The sequence below is a fragment of the Lepus europaeus genome, chromosome 1 (genome assembly GCF_033115175.1).
Source record: "Lepus europaeus isolate LE1 chromosome 1, mLepTim1.pri, whole genome shotgun sequence".
NCBI classification, from domain to species: domain Eukaryota; kingdom Metazoa; phylum Chordata; class Mammalia; order Lagomorpha; family Leporidae; genus Lepus; species Lepus europaeus.
In genome coordinates this window covers 152277604-152299596 of record NC_084827.1, presented here as the reverse complement: position 1 = coordinate 152299596, position 21993 = coordinate 152277604, and the positions used below count along the sequence as shown (strand labels likewise).

The 21993-nt window shown below is 43.7% G+C and overlaps 1 protein-coding gene across 1 annotated transcript; it reads left to right on the top strand.

Moving 5' to 3' along the window:
- Nucleotides 1-1147: 1147 nt before the first annotated feature.
- Nucleotides 1148-21578, top strand: IDH1 (isocitrate dehydrogenase (NADP(+)) 1). The gene is made up of 10 exons (XM_062190605.1): nucleotides 1148-1288; nucleotides 2230-2303; nucleotides 5375-5512; nucleotides 7969-8260; nucleotides 12059-12164; nucleotides 14037-14214; nucleotides 15206-15357; nucleotides 18357-18497; nucleotides 19150-19312; nucleotides 20621-21578. Exons 3-10 carry the CDS (start codon nucleotides 5391-5393, stop codon nucleotides 20709-20711), a joined length of 1245 nt encoding a protein of 414 aa, XP_062046589.1. The 5' UTR covers nucleotides 1148-1288; nucleotides 2230-2303; nucleotides 5375-5390; the 3' UTR covers nucleotides 20712-21578.
- Nucleotides 21579-21993: the final 415 nt, after the last annotated feature.

Genomic DNA, 21993 nt, shown 5'->3' with positions numbered 1-21993 from the left:
GTCTTAGGTGATTTAGAGACTCATATTTGAGCTAAAATATAAGCTTATACACCTCTAATCATTTCAACAGGACTAACTGGAGGTGGACGCTAATATCCCTTAATCCACAACAAAAGCCAACAAGTTGGCAAAGTGTATGCCTACTTTCTTTTCTCAGGAAAAATGGCAGTGCCCTCTAGCGTCCAAAACGCCCTTTTTATTATCTTCTTTTTTTTTTTTTTTCACAGAATCTTTTCCTCATCTTTAATAAAGACTTTGATCCTACAAAGAAAATCAGACTTGTTTAACAAAATCTGAAATGGGACAATAAGAAAATCTTCTAAAAGTAATAATCCAGTGTCAGGGATAATTTCCAAACCAATTTTGGACCATCAATATACAGTATGCTATGATGCTACAAAGCACAATACAAAATATTTCACAAAAAGTAAATCCTTGAAAAAGGCAGGAGTATTTTTTTAATACACTCTTTTCTAAGGCATCACATCTCTAGCCCAAGTTCATTGGAACCCAGATAATAGTCCCCTTCATTATCTTCGAGGCAAAGGACGAACGGGTTTATTTCCAGCAGGTGGTCATCACTGGACTTGCGGTACAGTAGCACTGGAGACACGGTCACCGGTGGGGGCGGGATTAGCTACTGGAGCGCGGCTGATCGCCCCATCCCACGCACTCTAGCAGCGCCGAGGCCCCCACCTCGACCCCACGCCCCGCGGAGCACTCCATCTTCTTGCAAAGCGTATTCCACTCCCCAACACGTCCAGGAATGCCGGGAGGGGCGCCCGCCGAGGTGCCACGGTCTGGGGCTCTCGGCCCCTCGTTCATCTACACTGCCGACCGGAGCATTCGCTCCCCGGAGCCCTCGAAGCTAACGAAGCCGGAGCGCACCCCGCTTCCCGCCTGCAGGTGGCATGCGCTCCCCACTAGGACTCCGAGTCGAACCCCAGGCGCTCCAGCCGCCCCGCGCCTCGGCGGCTCAAGGAGCCCCGCACCGCGGGCCCCGCCCCCACGCCTCAGGCCCGCGCCCCGCCCACTCCGGCGGAGACGGCGCGCGGTGACTGGCCAGGCGGCGGGGGCGGGGCTCCGGGAGGTGGGCTGAGGGGGCGGGGCCTGGGAGGGGACAAAAGCCTGGAAGAGGAAAAGCCGGGCCCCGCCCTCTGGTCCCTGGTCTGTGCAGAGTCGGTGTCAGGAGCTGCAATAGCTGGGGCCCGGTTGCGGTCGCCGGTGAGTCGGAGCGTGCGAGTGACTGTCGCCCCCGGGCTCGTCGGCAGCGTCCGTCCTGGTGCAGGTAACCCGGGGCTTCGAGGGGCGACCCCGGCCCCCGGCTGGCGGGGGAGGCTCTAGTTCCATGGAAAGCTGGAGTGAGAAAAAGGGGGAAGTCTTCGGCTCGATCTTGGGTGTTCAGGGAAGAACTCAGCGGCTAGGCCTGGGTGCAGGACCGGGAACCGGTCCGAGCATCGTGCGTAGCAAAGGGTTCTGAGGGAGGGAGAGGACGATGGAGCCTGGGATGTGTGGCAGGGCTGGCCCCGGGCGGGAGAGGGAGAGCGTGGGCTGCGGGGCACGCTGCATGCAATCACGAGTGAAACAGCAGACCCGCCCACGAGCCGTGGCGGGGTCGCCCAGACGCGGGGAAGGCGCCGTGTGCGTGTCTCAGGCGGCAAACGTGCGAACGGTGCAAGCCGAGGACCTGGGCGTGGACGCCGACCTCGGGCGGCCGTCGGAGGAGCCGTCGCCTGGCCAGCCGGGGCCGCTGGGGGCTGGGAGGGACGCACAGTCGGCCTCAGCCGGCTCCGGGTGCCTGGGGTTTAAAGGTCCCGGCCCCCGGGAGGCAAGGGGCGGGCGTGGAGCCCCGGGGGGAGGGACCGAGCCCGCGTTGGCCGCAGCCCTCTCGCACAGCGGCCACCAGGAGGAGGCCTGCAGGCCGAGAGCCTACTGCGGGCGGCCGCGTCAGCCAAGGACGGGCAAGCCGGAGATCCGCGGAGGGCGGCGAGCAGGACACGCCCCGGGGCGCACCGCCGGTGGGTGCGGGCAGCGCCTTGCCCTTTATCTGGAAAGGGCCTCCGCCTGCGGACTGCGCTCTGCGGTGGTCTCACGCTGGGCGCTATACTTCAAACCGGATAAACCCCGCGGGGGGGCCCCCCAAGCTCTGAAAAACAGCTGAACGCTCGAGGCGGAGGTGCTCTGTAAAGGACGGCTTTCCATGCCTCGTTGCTGTGGTTTTTGTTTTAGGAGAGAAGCTGCATTCGGTGAAGTCTGCGAGCTCCAGAGAAGCCGGGGCCGCCGGAAACTGACCCGCCGCAGAGGTGAGAATTAGTAATTTCCCTCTTCTCTACCTTGATGTGGAAATACTGAGGGTTTTGTGTTTTTTTATTGAAAATGTTTGTTTTCTGTGACAGTCAAGAGAGACAGAAATTGTCCGTCTGCTGGTTCTCTCCCCAAATTCCCGCAACAACCAGGTCTGGGCCAGCCTGAAGCAAGGAGCCTGGAACTCCATCAGGGCCTCCCACGTGGTGCAGCAAGGACTTGAGGTCCTGCTGCAACCCCCCAGGGTGCGCCTCAGCAGGACACCGAATTGGGAGTGAGTAGTCGAGACTCGAACCAAGCACTCTGGGATGTGATGCAGTCATGCTAAGCTGTGACTGCAGCGACTTCACCCACGTGCCAAACGGGGTACTGCGTTCCGTTGCTATTTGGAGCAGGCCTAGGCACTGCGAGAGGGTGTCTGGAGCATCTCCAACAATAAATTGCCACAGCTTTTTTCTTTTTGTCCAGTCTTCTCTGCAGGAGACTGTATCTGCTGGCCAGTTATTGTAGCTCCTGAACTGAGCTTTAAAAAAAGGCAAAACAAACAAAAAAAAAAAAAAAAAAAAAAAAACCTGGCTGGGAGCCAGTGTTGTGGTGTAGCCACAGGTTGGGCCTCTGCCTGTGGCACTGGCACCCCCTAAGGGCGATGGTACAAGATCCAACTGTTTTACTTCCCATCTAGCTCTCTGCTGGTGTGCCTGGGAAAGCAGTGGATGATGGTCCAGGTGCTGGGGCCCCTGCCACCCACCTGGGAGACCTGGATGGAGTTCCAGGCTCCTGTTTTAAGCCTGGCCCAGCCCTGGCCTTTGTGGCCATTTGGGGACTGAACCAGTGGATGTAGGGTCTCTCTCTCTCTCTCTCTGTCTCTCCTTCTCTCCCTGTAACTCTGCCTTTCAAATAAATGCAACATGAATCTTAAAAAAAAAAAAAAATAGCTAAAAACCTGAGGTTGATGAAAATAAAATTAACTGGGGCGAGTGGCTCTTTTTTTCTTAAACTACTCTAAAGTGTTCCAGGCTTATTTTCTAGAATTGCACAAGTATGCCAGGCAATTGGAATCCAGCTGCTTTCAGTCTCAATGAATTGGTGACTTAGGCTTGGGATAGTCCTTCCTTCAGAAGTTGGGGTTGAGGTGGAAACAGAAAATAAGAAGGGCAAGGGTGCAGAAGTGAATCTGGTGGGGCCTACAGCCCATCCCCTGGAAATGAAACCCAGAAGCATACAAGAATGCTGTAAATTGTAGGTAATAATAAAACTTTACTTTTTTAGTTTAAAAAGTCATTTTAAAATCTGCAAAAAATTATGTATAAATAATGTGAGAAAAACCTGAAATATTTGTTATGCATTATAAGATACAGAAAGATTATTGCAGAGACTACGTTTGCTTTCACTGAGAAGGAAATAATTGAACCAAAAGCATACTGTCACTTGTGAGTACCCTGCTGGATCACCAAGTTGTAACTGTTGGCCCTGAAGGAAAAATAGCCAAGTCATAACTGTTGCGTAATACTACGTAGGAATGTGGCTACGGAAATGTGGTATCAAGGCCAAGATAAATTTACTGCCTGGCTTTTTTTTGTTGTTGTTTGTTTGCTTGTTTTAAAACAAAGATAGGTGTGACAGTTTGATTAAGCATGACCGTAGTACTTTAAACTGTACTATAAATTATACTTGAAATTACTGAGAAGTAATTGACTCATTCCTTTTATTCTAGTTGAGTTCCAGAACATTCCTCAATAATGGTCTAGGGAGCCTAGACACTAAACACTGTAAATAAAGTTTTAGAATTATAAATTTGGGAAATGAAAATGGGCTTAAAGGTTAGGAATATATCCTGGCTTGTTAGAAAACACTGAGGCTTACTGTCTAGTTGTTCATTTTTAAAGGCCAAATTCCTTTAACTCAGCTTTTCAAGAGAGACTGTTTAGTCTTTCTAGCTAATGATTTTTTTCAAAGCTCACTCTCCCTACTTGTACAGTCCTCACCTGTAACTTACAGGGTGGGGTCAGGAGCTGAAAGCAATTTGCAGTTGTGCTGCTATAAAAGAAAAGTTCCCTTTAGACTCATGAGAAGAAACCAAGGCTTATTGTGGGCCCAGGCCCTCCTCTGCCTCTTGGGGAGTAAGCACAGGACATGGCCTCATTAGAAACCTCACAGTTGCACTTTTTCCACAGTGTGCACAACCTTGGCCTTTCTTGGAATCAGACGGATTTGAATTTGCTACCCCCTCCTTCACTTCATTTTTTAAAAGTTGTATTTCTACCCATAAAATGCTGCTTCTCTATCTTACCCTTGCTCTTGACAAGCCGAGGGATGGTCTAGGAGTTAGAGTACCTAGGAACACAGCAGGAACATGCCCTGGGCCTGGGCATTGGCACTTCTATAACTGTATACAGGTACCTCCAATGGAGAAGTCATTTCTATTTTTAGCTCCACATCTGCAATGTCTGTGTCCCCCCAAAAAAGCATAGTTCCACCAGGAACTCTTCATCTTTCAGTCTTAATGTTTTCCTGACTATGAGCCACAAGAACCAGAACTTCCTGAGAGGTAGTTATTGTCACCAAAGTAGCCTCTTAAATGAGGCGAAATACTAGCACTCACTCATCCTGCTAATCTCAAGGGCCCAGGGGATGAGGAGTTGGACAGAAGTGTTCAAATCAGCATGATGGTGTGGAAATCATCACAGAGGGTGACGATGGAAGCCATCTCAGCTCCTAAGGCAGACCAGAGTGACGGCATGGTCGGTGGCATGTCCCCCCGCTCCAGTGAGACGGTTTTAGGCAAGCTGTTTTTCTCTTCAGAAAGTAAAATGGGAAAGTAGTTTCCATTTATAGGGTTTTTCTGAGGACTGACGCTGAAATCACAGTTGAAGCAAGTTAACAACGCTTTGTAAAGAGAAGGTACACAATTCTAATGGTAAATGTGATTGTTGTCACTTGCTTTTAATGCATCTGTGCTATTACTGATATGAATTGTTCTTTTAGCAATCATCACACAGTTTACATTTCGTTTCTACTTTATAATGAAATAAAATGACAAAGCATATATTTTATTGCTTTCTCTTTTTAGGTTGATAGACGTCAAAATGTCCAAAAAAATCCATGGCGGTTCTGTGGTTGAGATGCAAGGAGATGAAATGACAAGAATTATTTGGGAATTGATTAAAGAAAAACTTATATATCCTTATGTGGAATTGGATCTGCATAGGTAATGACTCCTCCACATACCTGGCATATTTAGATAGCATAGTCTAAGTTATTTCAAAGTACAGTTAGCCTTTTTACATGGATGTAGCTACAGTTTATGAATAAAGCTTTTCATTTAGCCTTCATATATTCAGATGAATTTTATTATCAGAAAAATGAATTATTTAGAAATCAAGAATTCTAAGGGGAATAAAGTGAGTGTCAGGCTTTTTTAACCAACTCCATTTCTTGTGAAAGTTTTATTTGTAATAAATCAGTAACCAAGAGTAGCACAATGTATTATTTGGGAAGGGGAAAAAAATAGACATCTAAGATCAAATGAACTAATGTAATTAACACAGTTTTGTCCTTTCAAGCTCAATTTTCTGTCACTCTACTTAATTAATGAATGGGCTTTTTTTCCTTTTCTTTCTGTGCCTTTTGGCCTTTTCATACAGTTATAGCACAGAAAGAACCCTTACAGATATTTAATCAAACCCTACCTTCCAACAGAAGTTCCCTCAAATCATCTGTTTTCCTCTGCCCTGCATTTAAAGAGTTTGAGGACAGATGTAAAAGTCTTTATGTCATTCTCTCATTTTTTCCTAAATGTTTCTCCTAAATGTGCTCAAGTTCTTTTTGTATTGGAACTAAGCAAAGGAAATTTTTAAAAGGGTAAAAAAGCTGAAAACTGGCATGGTAAAAGGTTGAGCAACACATTTCAGCCAAACTCTTGGCAGCTGTGTGAGTTTGCCCAACCTAGACTTCTTCCTCAGAATGTGTCCTGAGGACCTATTATTTGCATAGGTGTAGACATTTCATTCACGTGGTGTTGTTACACACCTTTTTTAATCGTTCTAAACTTAAGCTGCTGATACCATAGTAGTAATTAAGCTGTTGCAACCATAATAGGGTGTAAATCCTTGCAGAGGTTTGCCAGACATATTATAGGAAATGAAGAATAAAAACATCTTCCAAGTGGGCAAAAGAAGTACTTTACAGACTCTACTGTTTCAGAACTTATATGACAGTAGCTGAACTTGCAGAATTCTTCAGGGCCCTGTATAATAACTGAAAAGATGTTTGGAGCCTCCTAAGCATGGAGGCATAGGAGTTTTAAAGGAGAGCTGTTAGGAGGAAGAGTTCAGTGGCTGCAGACTAGGGGATTCCTGAAAGCTCAATCAAGTTTTAAGTTTTTCCAAAATTGCTATCATTGCTGACTTTCTTTTTGAGGAGAATGACATGGTTACTTTATTTTTATGTAGCCCAGATAGTAGTCCGGGTCATTTATTCCTTCTTTTCTCTTAGAAATGCTAAGAATAGAAGCAGAAAACCCTCTAATTTGTAGGTAGATTCTTCTAATGAGAAGTGGTCCCAAAGAACATGAAAACTGTTGATAACACTTCTTGTTGAAGCTGGGATTACACATTTGTAGATATTCAGCACTTCCTATGCAAGAAGACAAGAAAGTACACGGCTTGGTTAGATTTATATGAGCTATCTAAGGTTGAAGCATTAAGAAATTTTTTTATTTGCAAGTAAGTCAAGATTACTATCTCTGTGTCATAAATTGGGATACCTAAGGGAAGGAAGACACAAAAACTAAAGAGAAATCTAGACTTAATTAATGGTTTAGCAAATTTTGAGAGCTGAAAAACTTCTGAAAGCCTTGGAGATCAAAATAAATTGTTACATCATCTTGTTTTTCCTACTTTGAACAAAACATCACATACTTTCACTAAGACTTTGCCGTTACTTCCTATGCTCCATGGACAACCAACATCTGTTTAGCTCTAAGTGATAATCAGCAATCTAGGTGTTGGTGTGCATTAAGCTACGTCTCTTTGGTGTAAACACAGCAGTTGGTGGGCTACATTAGTTATCCAATAAACTACAGGTTTCTTTCCAGAACAGAGACTTGCACAAGAATGAGGGGAAGGTTCACCTCATGACTAACTAGCATTAATGAGGAACGCATTAACATTTTTGGCATTAACTCTCACATATATTCCTCCCACCCCTTTAATGTCAAAATAAACCCTTTAAGCCTTTTACCCCCTTTACTTGTGAAGCACAATATTTACTAGGGAAAAATTAAGTGGTGCCTAGGCATACATTGGTATGCTAATTATATGGAGGGAAACTAGGCCAAAGAGTTGCTCATACACTGTTATTGCTGCTGTGTGGTGAAGAACAGGAGGAAAGGGGACAGAGTTCAATGGATGCCGTTCAGTTTCCTGATAGGCAGCTTCCCTCTGCAACTCAGGGAGCAGGGCCCAGCTGTCCAGCCTTGGCTTCTCTTTTAATTAGCAGCCAGCTTGTGTGTTCAGGATATGGTAATACTGAGAACTGGCAGATACAGGTGTGTTTGGCACCTTCACTTTCTGTGTGACAAGCTCTGCATTCTACTTTTGTGGTCATAGATTATAACCCATCAGTGTGTCTGAAAAGTTTATTTATACTTTGCCCACTCACAAGCTATGACTTAGGTATAGAGAACCGGGATGCCACCAATGACCAAGTCACCAAGGATGCTGCAGAAGCTATAAAGAAGTACCACGTGGGCGTCAAGTGTGCTACCATCACCCCGGATGAGAAGAGAGTTGAGGAGTTCAAGTTGAAACAAATGTGGAAATCACCTAATGGCACCATCCGAAATATTCTGGGTGGCACTGTCTTCAGAGAAGCTATTATCTGCAAAAATATTCCCCGGCTTGTGACTGGGTGGGTAAAACCCATCATCATAGGCCGCCATGCTTATGGGGATCAAGTAAGTCATTTTTTTAAAAAAGATTTATTTATTTATTTGAAAGTTAGAGTTACACAGAGAGAGGAGAGGCAGAGAGAGAGAGATAGAGAGGTCTTCCATCCGATGGTTCACTCCCCAACTGGCCGCAATGGCTGGAGCTGTGCCAATCTGAAGCCAGGAGCTTCTTCTGGGTCTTCGATGCGGTTGCAGGGGCTCAAGCACTTGGGCCATCTTCTACTGCTTTCCCAGGCATAGCAGAGAGCTGGATAGGAAATGGAGCAGCCGGGTCTTGAACTGATGCCCATATGGGATGCCGGTGCTTCAGCCCAGGGCATTAATCCGCTGAGCCACAGCACCAGCCCTATGTCATAATTCAGTATTCATATTCTTTTTTCATAGTCCAGCAGTCCCATGTCTTATTCTCATATCTTGGTGTCTATGCCCATTAAGTGCAGTGCAAATTTGAGAAATGCAGATGTGAATAGCATTAGTTAGAGGTAAATACAGATAGGTACCCATCTCAACACATGTGATTTTTTTCCAAACATATTTTTTCTTCCTTTATCCTTTTGCTAGGTTATGCCACATGCTATTGCCATTTAAAAAAAAAAAAGTTTAAAGATTTACTTATTTATTTGAGAGGCAAAGTTATAGACAGACAGAGAGAGATCTTTGATCCACTGGTTCACTTCCCAAATGGCCACAATGGTTGGAGCTGGGCCAACCTGAAGCCAGGAGTTAGGAGCTTCTTCCAGGTCTCCCACGTGGGTGGAGGAGCCCAAACACTTGGGCAATCTTCCACTGCTTTCCCAAGCCATTATCAGGGAGCTGGATCAGAAGTGGAACATCCAGGACTCGAAACCAGTACCCATATGGAATGCCAACACTGCAGGTGGAGGTTAACCTACTATGCCATAGCACCAACAGCTGCTACTGCCATTTTTAAGTTGCTGATTTCATATGCTCCCACCCAATCAGCGGCTTTCAACTCCAGCTGCATATTAGGAGCTCCTTAAAATTGTTTTTTTGTTTTGTTTTTGTTTGCTTCTTTTGTTTCTTTCTGTGTTTTAATTCTAACACCTGAGTCCAGCCTGAATTTCCTGGGTTTCAGACGTCTTAAAGCTCCCCAGGTGACTCTAATGGACAGACAGGGTCGAGAATCACCAAAGATTCTATTAAACATGATCACTTCGTTGATAAAAGGGAAAACTAACTCAGTAGTCGAAAGCAATCCCTTTAAAGCATTCCTTTCGGCCTGGAGAAAGAGTGCAATTTTTGTACTTCTGTACAAGTAGGCTCATTGCCAAATTAAGCAGAAAAACTGCCAACCAAACAAAATCCCATGCTGTGTTGAAACTGTTTCATACAGTTTCGTAGAAAGGAGCTTATGCCTTAGAACCTTAAAAACAGGAATTGCTAATACTGAAATCCAGAGGCTTCCATACAGCCATGCTTGCAGACAGTGTGGCAAGGGTAGAGGTTTTCTGTTCCTAAGGACAAGGTCACTAGCTCAGTCCTTGAGGGGTCAGTTAACTTTCTCCCACTTTGAGCTCAATCTATCCCTTTGTCTTGGCCAGTCCCTCCAGAGATCCCACCCAAAGTCCCAGGCAAGGAGTGTTAGTGACAGTAATACAAACCTGTAATCATCTTGGCATCAGTCACTCATTTGGATGAACGGCCAAATGAGTTGAAGTCCAGATGGAAAATTCCAAACTTGAGGTTGATTCACTGAGGGTTTGAATGCACATAAACCTATACAAAACATTGATGGTACTTTGGTGCTTCAGTTTCTTCCTTTTGAAAACTGGGAATAAATTACCACCCACAGTGAAGGACTTTACGTGCAGAAGTATTCTGGCTATTTAACCTATTGCTATCTGACTAGTCTTTTACCAGCTGTTCTTAGTATTACTCTAAACAAGTAGGTATGTCTGGCAACTACTGGTGCCTGACTGTAAAAATTCTAATCCAGGTCCCTGAAGGTACAGGATTAGGCATTGTGGCACCGCAGGTTAAGCCCATGTTTGCATCCCATTGTGGAGTGCCTGGGTTCAAGTGCCCACTCTGCTTCTGACCCAGCTTCCTCTTGATGCACATCCTGGGTGGAAGTAGATGATGGCTCAAGTACTTGGGTACCTGCCACTCACAAGGGAGAGCTAGATGGAGGTCCAGGCTCCTGGCTTCAGCCTAGCTTCAGTGAACATGTGGGGAATGAACCAGTGGATAGGGAAAGAAGACTTTGATCATTCTCTCTCCCTCCTCCCACTTCCTCTCCCTCTCCTTCTTCTCCCTCTCCATATTTCAAGTAGATGAAAATAAATAGAAAATATTCATAAAAAAGAAGAACAAGAAGAAAGTACATACAGTAAAGACTTGTGGATGCCTGGTATGTGCCAGACACATTTTTCCACTAGAGTAGCCCAGGCCTATGAGAGAGGCTGCTGTCCCTGCACAGCCCCTTCCTAAGTGTCATTAATCTGTTGCAGCCATTTCCAGAATGACTGCTTCATGTGAACAAGTCCTGAGCTTAGTGTTAAAAGCAATGACAACCATGGAGAGACTGAGCTCTGAAAATCCTAAGGACCAGACCCCAAGTCTTTTGACACTGGATGCATTATTTCTACTCTATCACATTTCATTCCATGTAAAGGTGATGTAAAAATCAAATGTGATGATACAAGTTAAGCATGTAAAGTGCATGGCACATAGTGAGGGCAAACAATTGCCATCTCGTCATCTTCAGTACTACAACTGATGTTATCATTATCCCCCTCCCAAAAGACCTCCCTGACCTCCAGGCTGTGGCCATCTCTTTATCTGTTGTTCCATAGCATATATATATACATAGATATAGGTATATAGATATATATTTTTTCTTTTCCATCTGTGACATTTGAAAGTTCCTCTACTTGCTTCTCACTTATGTACTTCTTTGTTAGGTTGTAAGCTGCTAAGGGAAAGTACGTTATATTATTTTCTGCCCTCTCTGTATTAGTGCTTAAACTGTATGTACATAGTAGACACTTAATAAATATTTCTTGATTTTTTTTTTTTTTTTGAGATGCAGACAGTGCAAGCCCAACTGCTGGTTTACTCCCCAAATGCCAAAGGCACTGAAGCTGGGAGCTAGGAACTCACTCCAGGTCTTCTGCATGGGTGGCAGGGACCCAATTACTTGAGCCATCACTGCCTCCTCCCAGGGTACACATCAGCAGAAGCTGGAATCAGGAGACAGAACCAGGAATTAAAATGCAGGCACTCTGATATAGGATGCAGGCATGACTGAACACCTGCCCCTTTATTGATTTTTTTTTTTTTTTATTTGAGAGGCAAAGACAGAGTTCCCATGCACTAGTTCACTCAAATGCCTGAAACAACTGACCAAAGCCAGCTGGGAACTCAATCTAGGTCTCCCATGTGGGTGGCAACATCCCAATTACTTGAGCCATTACCTGCTGCCACCCAGGGCACCCATTAGAGCTAAAATCGGTGTTGTAGCCAGGATTCCAACCAAGGCACTCCACTATAGGATGTGGGTATCACAGCTGGTTTCTTAAGTGCTAGGCCAAATGCTCAATCCCTTTTCTTTTTTTGTTTTAATTTTTTAAAAACCTTTATTGATTTTTTTTCTAACGTACACTCCCAGAACCTACCTTTGGGAATTCTCTGGACCTCTTCAACTTCATCTCTTAAAAGAAAAGGTTGAGCTAGCATGCCCAGTTTGTCTAGGTGTCTTCTAGCTCTGTATTCTGTGATTCTTTTCTGTATAGTTCTTGTTCAGGTATTTTTTTTCCCTAATGCTTCTTTTCCTCTACATAGTACAGAGCAACTGATTTTGTTGTTCCCGGGCCTGGGAAAGTAGAGATAACCTACACGCCAAGTGATGGGACCCAGAAGGTGACATACCTGGTGCATAACTTTGAAGGTATGTATGAATCATCCTAAGATATATCTTTTACTGTTCACAAATGATTTAGACAATATTAATACTTTTGATTGTTATGACTGCCTAAAGATTGAATTTACAACATTTCTGCAGAACTCACAACCTACATAAAAAAGTTGGTTTCCATGCCTTCTCATAGCATGGATAAAGGCATAAAGGCACAGAGGTTAGCCACTTATGTGGAAAGATATACAGGTTAAGGCAAGGAAATCGTTATGTATAGCGTGAATGTTGGCAAGAATTGATTGCACACACATTGTATAAATTAAACCTCAGTAACGCCAAATGATTTGTCATGCAATCCTGCCCTTTGTTCCAGTAGGGTTTATATATTTGGAAATGATTGCATTATTCATTTGCTGAAATTTTCTTCTTGCCCTTCTGCGTATTTACCCTGTGAAAGTGGAACATTTGCTTTATGCCTTTTCTTCCCCAGCTGTCCAGCTGCTTCTAAGGTGAATTATGGCAAAACCCACCCAAAAGTTCTTGAAAAACCCAGTGAGCCCTCTTCTCTACTCTTGAAGTTGTTGAAAGCACTTACATAAACAAAAACCTCAACATTTACCTACATTGTTTTCCTTGCCTCTTCTAAGTACATCATCTTAATAAAATGTAGTTCTGCAGGTTTCAGTACCTTTCACATTCACCTTTCAGGTTAACCCTAGGCATTGGCATGGGTTCAAGTTCTATCTTTCAGTAAAAACAGAGTTCACCTAGTAGGAATTGTGAAACAGCAGTGATTACATGAAGTATAATTATTTCTACCAATTATATTAGGACTAGTTCAATATCCTCTAGGAAATTATGAGAATTTCTCTTTGGTATTTTTTTTTTAAAGATTTATTTATTTATTTGAAAGGCAGAGATACAGAGAGAGAAAGAGAGGGAGAGAGATATCTTCCATCTGCTAGTTTACTTCCCAAATGGCTGTAATGGCTAGAGCTGGGCCAGGCTAAAGGCAGGAGCCCAGAGCTTCTTCCTGGTCTCCCTTTTGGGTGCAGGAGCCCAAGTGCTTGGGTCATTCTCTGCTGCTTTCTCAGGCACATTAGCAGGGAGCTGATTCAAAGTGGAGCAGCCAAGACTAAAACTGGCGTCCATATGGGATGCTGGCACTGCCCCAGTCCCCTTCATTCAGTATTTAAATTGCAAATTTTTCTCAGTGACTGAAGATTGAGTGCAACCCTAAAATTTAGGCTATACACATAGAAAATAATTTCAAAATTATTTGCTGGGGCCGGTGCTATGGCGTAGCAGGTAAAGCTGCCACCTGCAGTGCGGGTATCCCACATGGGCACCGGTTCGAGACCTGGCTGCTCCACTTCACATCCAGCTCTCTGCTATGGCCTGGTAAGGCAATGAAAGATGGCCCAAGTGCTTTGGCCCCTGCACCCGTGAGGGAGACCCGAAAGAAGCGCCTGGTTCTGGCTTCAGTTCAGTGCAGCTCCATGTGGCCAACTGGGAAGTGAACCAGCAGATGGAAGACTGCTCTCTCTCTCTCTGCTTCTCCTTCTCTCTGTGTGTAACTCTGATTTTCAAATAAATAAATAAATATTTTAAAAAATTATTTGCCTCTTCTTGTTCACGTCAATCATTTTTCATATTTCAGTTTGTTCAGGATCCTAAAGGCCATGTTTTTTCATTTCTATTGCCCTTGCGAAACAAGTTAGAATGTTCTAATCTAGAACTGACTTTCTTCCCTTTTTGTGCCTTGGGAACTTGTGGAATATTCAGACCAGAAGCCTGCCTGGGCCTGTTGAAGTCTGGGAGCTATAACGTGAATAACGTTAGTCTGGTGACAACCATACTCCATTTACCTTCCTCCTTTTTCCTCTCATTGTTTCACCTCAACAGAGGGTGGTGGTGTTGCCATGGGGATGTACAATCAAGATAAATCGATTGAAGATTTTGCACACAGTTCCTTCCAGATGGCCCTGTCTAAGGGCTGGCCTTTGTATCTGAGCACCAAAAACACTATTCTGAAGAAATATGATGGACGTTTCAAAGACATCTTTCAGGAGATTTATGACAAGTAAGTAACTACAGTTCTCTTTTCCCTTTTTCTTTCTTCTTAAGAAAGCTGACCTGAATGGCAGAGACGTTGCATCTCCTTATCCCTTCGATTCTGGGACAAATCAGCACTACCCCTTAAAGAAAAGAGCATTTGGGGAGTGAGCCAGTACATGGATGATCTCCCTGCATCTCTCTGTGTCACTCTACCTTTCAAATAAATTTTTAAAAAATGAAAGCAAATGTGTTCTCAAATAAGGGCTCCACAGTAATGTTTCCCAACGCCAGGGTTGTTTAATGTTGGACTAAAAGTACTCTGTTTGTGATACAAAGTCCTAATTTTTCAATTTGTGTGAGTTTTTGATTCAAGACCACTTCCTTTCTTTCTGAAGCCCATTGTTATGATTTAAAACTCTGCTTTAGTGTAATCACTTGAAGTTCAGTCTAAGTTTATGACAGCTTGGGATTCACCAACACATAAGATGAGCCTGTGTTAACTTTTAAGATGATGCAAACTTCTTTAGGTGCAAGTGTGCAGGCCACTGTTTAAATTTTAGGTGAGAAATCTTCCCTGAGGTATTTTGATGCCTCTTTCTGTTACCTGTCCATGCTAACATAGAGACTGTCCTGTAATATATCTAGTTTCCATAATGATATCAAGTAGAATAGTCTCTTTTCCCCATTTATTACATCCTTAAAATAAGTTAGGTCTCAGGAATCTGACATGTAGTATTTGAAAACTGGAAGATAAAACAGTAGTTGGGACACTACGTCTCCTTTGAGTCTCACACTTTGCAGTGCAGGTGGCATCACTTTTACAGATGGGCAAATTGGAGTTTCATAGCTAGAAAATGATTGAGCAAGCATTTCAGCCTATCTCTGCCAGATCCCCAAGTTTGTGCTGCTTTTACTGAAGAGTACTGTATCCAGCCCCATTCCCATCCCTTTGGGAGAAGCAGATATGTCCTTAACAAAACCTATCTCCTTTTTGATTATTCTTTCTTGTTTCTTAGGCAGTACAAATCCCAGTTTGAAGCCCAAAAGATCTGGTATGAGCACAGGCTCATCGACGACATGGTGGCCCAAGCAATGAAATCAGAAGGAGGCTTCATCTGGGCCTGTAAAAATTATGATGGCGATGTGCAGTCAGACTCCGTGGCCCAAGGTAGGGGAGTCTGAGGACCAAGCGGAGGTTGGGGCTTGGCCTGAAACCATTAAGTCATTCCAGGGTGATTCTCCTGTTTGGAAAGAAGGAGTTCATATCCCTTTGTTGTAAATCATGAAGCATTACCACTGCAAGGCATCCTAGCCCATCCTGTATCTGACAGATAAGAAACAAGCTCAGGGAGTAGGCATTTAACCTAGCACTTAAGATGCCCATGTCCCACATTAAAGTTTCTGGGTTCAAGTCCCAGGTCTTGCTCCTGACTCCTGATTCCTGCTAGTGCAGACCCTGAGAGGCATCAAAGACAGCTCAAGTAAGTAGGTTCCTGCCACCCATGTGCAAGGCTTGGACTGAGTCTGTGCCTCCTGGAGCTCGTCCAGCCCCAGCTATTGCAAGCATTTGGGGAGTGAACTGGTTGTTGGGTGTACTCGTTCTCTTTCTGTCTCTCTTCTCCTCTCTTTTTCCTCTCTGTTCCTCCTTCCCTCCCATCTACCCCCAACCCCCATCAAATTTTAAATAAAATTGGCCGGCGCCGCGGCTCACTAGGCTAATCCTCCGCCTTGCGGCGCCGGCACACCGGGTTCTAGTCCCGGTCGGGGCACCGATCCTGTCCCGGTTGCCCCTCTTCCAGGCCAGCTCTCTGCGTGGCCAGGGAGTGCAGTGGAGGATGGCCCAAGTGCTTGGGCCCTGCACCCCATGGGAGACCAGGATAAGCACCTGGCTCCTGCCATCGGATCAGCGCGATGCGCAGGTCGCATCGCACCTACCGCGGCGGCCATTGGAGGGTGAACCAACGGCAAAAGGAAGACCTTTCTCTCTGTCTCTCTCTCTCTCACTATCCACTCTGCCTGTCAAAAAAAAAAAAAAAACAAATTTTAAATAAAATTAAGCTCAAATCAGGGGAGTCATCCCCAAGGTCACACAGGAGGTGATGGAATCTGTTGACATTCGTGGCTCCAGCCTTAGACACAGTTTCTCTCTCAGCCTTTACCCTGCTTGAAGTTTTAAAGCCTTCAACTGATAGCCAGATACTTGATCTGAAAATCCCTCCCTTTCCCTACTCTCATTTTCCCTCTGATGAAAATGTATAAAACTAGGGCACCCAGGCAAGGAAGGGTAAAGTGAAGGGTCTGGGTGCAGCAGGTATGTTTTCAAGAACTCATTCATGGTTAGCAACAGGGTCTAATCATGTTCCTTCTGCCAACTTTGAAATTTGTTCTAATACTAAATAAAACAAGTGCTTTTTTCCTTAGTGTTCAACACAAAGGAATTGAGCAAAGAAATCCAGGGCCATTCACAGAATTCCAGGAGCCAGGGTCTTTATACCAGGGGTGAGAGCCACGCAACAGAAATTCTCCTTTCCCTGACTTCCTCCACACCAGGTTGCGCTTCACTTGCAGCCACAGTAGTTAAGGTGAACTTGAATATCCGCAGATGAGTATTTGTGCCAACTTTCTTTATGTTTGCTTTCCCCAGGAGGTACTACTTTTTCTTAAGAGTTAAGCATCTCTTATCAGTTTGAGACCAGCTCAGTTAAAGATAACTTTTAAACAGATACAGGAGTTGTATAACTCTCTTTCCCCTTCTTCTGTTTCTCAACATCCTCACAATTATTTGTACTACAGGCAACAGAGGAAGGAGTGTAGCCTTGTAAAGACTCCGTGGTGGATAAGGAAAACTGTCCTTGTAATCAGTTTTTGGAAAAAGAGCCATAATCATTCCAACATTTTGAGATGTCCTCATGGCAATAAGGAGAGAGGATATAGAAATATATTTCAAATAAATATCAAGCTATGGAGGTTTAAAGGAATTTGAGGTGAGAATTCTGAAGTGTAGTAGGCAAATGTAGTAGGAGTGATAGGAGACATGGAGCCAAGACTCTGTTCAGAGCCTGTAGATAGTGTGACCTCGAGGCACCTAAACAGATTAACAGGCAGCAGTGTTGTCTCCTAGTTCCTTCTCAGGAGGTGTAAACTACTTGGGACTCATCCCAGATATTTCATTTGTATCTTCAGCTCTGACACTGCTACCAGCTAGAGTCTCCTAATACTAACAGATGAACTTACCATGGTTAGGGCTCTGAGCTTCTGTAATCAGTAAATGTTGGAGTATTTACAAAGCCTCAGACAGACGTGGTGGGATTAAAGGAGCTACAAATCCTAGAAATGTCTAACTATACTCAAAGAAATATAGGAAAGATAAAATCATAGTTAACCAGTGTCACCGCCAAAAAAAGATAGCAGCCTGTGGTGAATTTATATTATTAACTTACAGGTATTCCTGAGAGGTAGCAAAAATGGAGAAAATGGCGGTTGAATGAATTCAAGTATAACTATGTGAACAAAAAAGAGAAATCAATTGTAATAGGAGACCACAGAAGAGAATAGATTTTCGAGGTGGTTAAGAAGAGCCAGGAAAGACAAGTGAGGTGCTCTTGGAGCATTCCAACCTGGTTTTACCTGCCTTTTCTTCCCAGTTCCATCTAGTTTATGAGCTGTTTGAGGGCAGGACAACTCCCATTAATCATTATTTCCCCAGAACAGCAGAGCATCTGCATATAACAATAACAATAATAATAATAATAATATGTTGAGTTCTTACTCTGTGCCAGATACCATTTTAAGGAATATGAATAAATATTATTTCATGAATATGTGCACATTCATCTTAATCCAACAATAACTCAGTGAATTAGATACTTTTTATTCCCATTTTACAAGAAAACTGAGCCAAAGTAGCTTTGAAGTCACAAAGCTAGGATGGAATACAGGCAGTCAGACCCTGGGTCCTTTTTCCCAAGGAAGACGTTCAGTCTTTCTGGGTCCTTTGAGTCAGGTCTGAAGCGGGGACCCCACTTTCTGCAAAGGGGCAGAGTTATAGATGACTCCACATGCTTATGTTTTCCAAGACCTGTCAAGATGGAGTCCTTTACTCTCATGTCTGAGAAACCCAGTGCTCTTCATGCAGTTGAACCCGATGCCTCGCTCTGCCACTTACAGGGTACGGCTCTCTCGGCATGATGACCAGTGTGCTGATTTGTCCAGATGGCAAGACAGTGGAAGCAGAGGCTGCCCACGGAACTGTAACGCGTCACTACCGCATGTACCAGAAAGGACAGGAGACATCCACAAATCCCATTGGTAAGATGATACTGACTTCTGTGTCGACTCCCATCCAGAGGACACTCTCCAGAGGACACTCTCCAAAGGACATCTCCGGAGGAACCCAGATGGGTCCCTGTTAGCTGCTCAGTGTTTTGCATGCAGAGTCATCACCAAGTAGCTGATATGTTCTACTAATTAGTTATTTTAATATGCTTCTCAAAACACACTGTATATGCTTTTCTGTTATGTGGGAGACTATGTGTGACAGAGAAATTGACAGTAAATATTGTCCTTTACCTCTGGTGCGGTGACTTTCAGAAAAGGCTACGAACTTAAAAGCCACATGGATAGATTCTTCCAACAAGATGTCAAGGATAGCACTTCATGTAGAGATTACATTTTGGAAAGAGGAGACCAAAATAGACAAGAGGAGATTGTGATCTTCTCTAAGTTAGTAAATACCTTGAGCTTCAGCACCAGCACCACACCATGAAAATATGCTTTCTTAACATTCCTGTTTGGTAAAATATTTCCAGCTATTCTAAAACTTCTAGCCCACATCGATAGCATCTAATGAAGTCCATCATGTAAACAAAAAGCTGTGCTGTTTTGAGGAACTGTGAAACATTTGGGAATCCCTATAACAAGGATGATTGTGTGTGTTGGGTATGTTTCTCCCCTCTTTTAGCTTCCATTTTTGCCTGGACCAGAGGGCTAGCCCACAGAGCAAAGCTTGATAACAATAAAGAGCTCAGCTTCTTCGCAAACGCTTTGGAAGAAGTCTGTATTGAGACCATTGAGGCTGGCTTCATGACCAAGGACTTGGCTGCTTGCATTAAAGGTTTACCCAAGTAAGTATCAGATGCACTAACCTCCATGGTCAAATTGCCACATATTCTCACTGGGCTCAAAACATCAATGCTTTTTGGAATTACATGAATTCTTATTCATCATCTCGTTGAGGTATCAGCAGACATCACTGGTAAATTGTCAAATAGGGAACATTTTTGGCTTGGTGGGACATAACAGATGTTTTGCACTTACACAACTACTCAAGTTTCTGCTGTTTTGGCAGAAAGACAGTCACTGAATGGGTGTAGCTGCATTCCAGTCAGACTTCTGTGTACAAAACCAGGTTGCAGTTAGATGTAACCCATGCACCAAGCTATAGCTTGCTGACCTCTAAATAGATGGTAATCGCTGAATAACAAGGTTCTAACTTAAGAAGAAAATCATAGATAATTGCAAACAAAAAGGCATCCGGGATATTTTATTCCCTTTACTTTCTTTAACTTATAAGTTAGAAAAGTAAGCAGCACTAGTGTAAGATATCAAATTGATTACAATCCCTTACCTAAGTACCTGTAATGATCAAATACTTGGGCGCCCACATGTTGCCCAGGGTTTTGCTGAGAACGTGGTAGCCACTGTCTCCACTGGATCACCTGCTGACCAGAGACACCTTTCTCAAAGCAGAGCTGGAGTTGAACACTAAAGCTATGTCCCTAACCCATCTGTCCTCAAGAGTTCTCAGATTCCCACAGGAAAGGGAATCTACTCAGTGATATTTCTTAACTTAAATATCCAGCAAAATATAGTGTTGAAGCATTCTTGTCACTCTAGTACCTCTGTAGCCTGTTGCATAGGCACCCAAGAGCAGCACTGATGTTAGCAAGTCCATTGTCTTTTGTTTTTCTTAAATAAGACTTTGATGAGAAATAACGGGATCAAAGCTTTTTATCGAGGACATGAAACAGTCCATGGGAAAGCGGGTAAAGATGAGGCTGTACTGTAGAAAGGGTGGTTTTTTGTTTCATTTTGTTTTGTTTTAAGAATGAGGAAGAGGGGGATGGGTTTAGTCTCACCAACGTTAGGCTAAACTGAAACCCTATGATAGTTTCACCCAAAAAGCTATCTGGCAAGAAGCCTCCTGTGAGTGTGTGAGGATAACTGCCCGCTGCAGGATGCCCACAGAGCCTGGGTCAGTCCCAGGAGCCTTGAGCACGGTTATTATCTGCAGATCGTAGCTTGTTATCATTTGTCAGCTTTCCTTCCGGAGGAAATAGAATTTTAATTTAAGTAGCATTTTTAGGATATTCCTACACTTGATCCCCTGTCAGAAACAACTTAAATTTTTCTTCTTTTTCCTCCCCTGTTAGTGTGCAACGCTCTGACTACTTGAATACATTTGAGTTCATGGACAAACTTGGAGAAAACTTGAAGATAAAACTATCTCAGGCCAAACTTTAAGGTGGTACCCGGGCTTAGGAGGGTAAAGTTTTTTGGTAACTAGGTCCACAGGTTTACATTTTTCTGTATAACACTCAAGGGTAAAAGTGAAATCAACTTTGTAATTTGTTTAGAAGCTGCAGTTGATCTTTTCTATAAGTTTACAGCCTTTTTCTTATTCGTACAATTATTGCCACTTGCATGACTGTGGCAAGGGACTTTTTTTTAAAAAAAAATTTTTATTTTCTACTAGCAGCCTACGAATCATCTTAGTATCATGCATATTCACTGTCACTTTTTCTCATGTTCTGACATAAATGACCAAAATCAAGAGTGCTTGAAAGGATAAACAATAGCCACAGTATTGTTCCTTAAAATCTGTGTGAACTAGAAGTTCACTCCCCTTCCCCTCATGTCCATGACCTTGGGCACTGAGAGGCTTTGGTGTTAAGAAGCCCCTGCGGGAAGCAGAGCTGTACATTGAACTTGTACCTGATTAGAACAAAGCCTGTGAATGTAGGTAAAAACGTGTCGAAACACTGCAGCCATTTTTATAAAAATCTCGTTGAATGTTGCAAATACGTTGAATATCTTCCAGGCCACTAGAGGGTTCGGAATCCACAATAAAGACCACCCAGAGGTTTGTCCTCTGTGTTTGTCCCTTCCTGCTCTTGACCTGGCGTGGCCTGAGTATTATGCTGCCCTAACTAGCATATTGCATTCAAGTGCAATAATGTAAGCTGCACCTTTTGCTGGACTTCTGCTAGCCTGTTTCATTTCTTTTATATAAATGTGATTTCTCAGAAGTTGATATTAAACACTATTCTAGTCCTGTTCTTCATCTAAACTGTTAATTTTAATTAAAATTAAATGGTAATTCAAATTAAATGCTGACCTCTTTTGAGTTTTTGTTTATTTATTATTTATTATTTATTTATTGCTTACATGCCAAGCTCCATGCTCCATCCTGGTCATAGGAATTTGATTTGAAAACAAATAAACAAAAAAAAATCTATGCTCTCAAGAAGTTTACTGAGGGGAAATGGAAGAGTAAATTAAGAGGTCTATGCTACAGTGAAAGGAAAGAAGATTCCCAAATATGAAACTAAAGGAGTTATTAAAGAATATGATAGATTCAGTGCACATGCTAAGGAATTTAGGCATTATCTTGTAAGTAAACAGGGAACCAAGGGTGACTTAAGAAAGTAGGAACGGGGCTGGCACTTTGGTGCATTGGGTTAAAGCCCTGGGCTGCAGTGCCTGCATCCCACGTGGGTGCTGGTTCAAGTCCTAACTGCTCTGC

Excerpts from the sequence above, each read along its gene's own strand:
- IDH1 (XM_062190605.1), top strand. The coding sequence starts at position 5,391 with ATGTCCAAAAAAATCCATGGCGGTTCTGTGGTTGAGATGCAAGGAGAT. Across the intron at positions 8,261-12,058 it reads GCCATGCTTATGGGGATCAA|TACAGAGCAACTGATTTTGT; the intron begins GTAAGTCATTTT and ends TCCTCTACATAG. Across the intron at positions 14,215-15,205 it reads TTTCAGGAGATTTATGACAA|GCAGTACAAATCCCAGTTTG; the intron begins GTAAGTAACTAC and ends CTTGTTTCTTAG.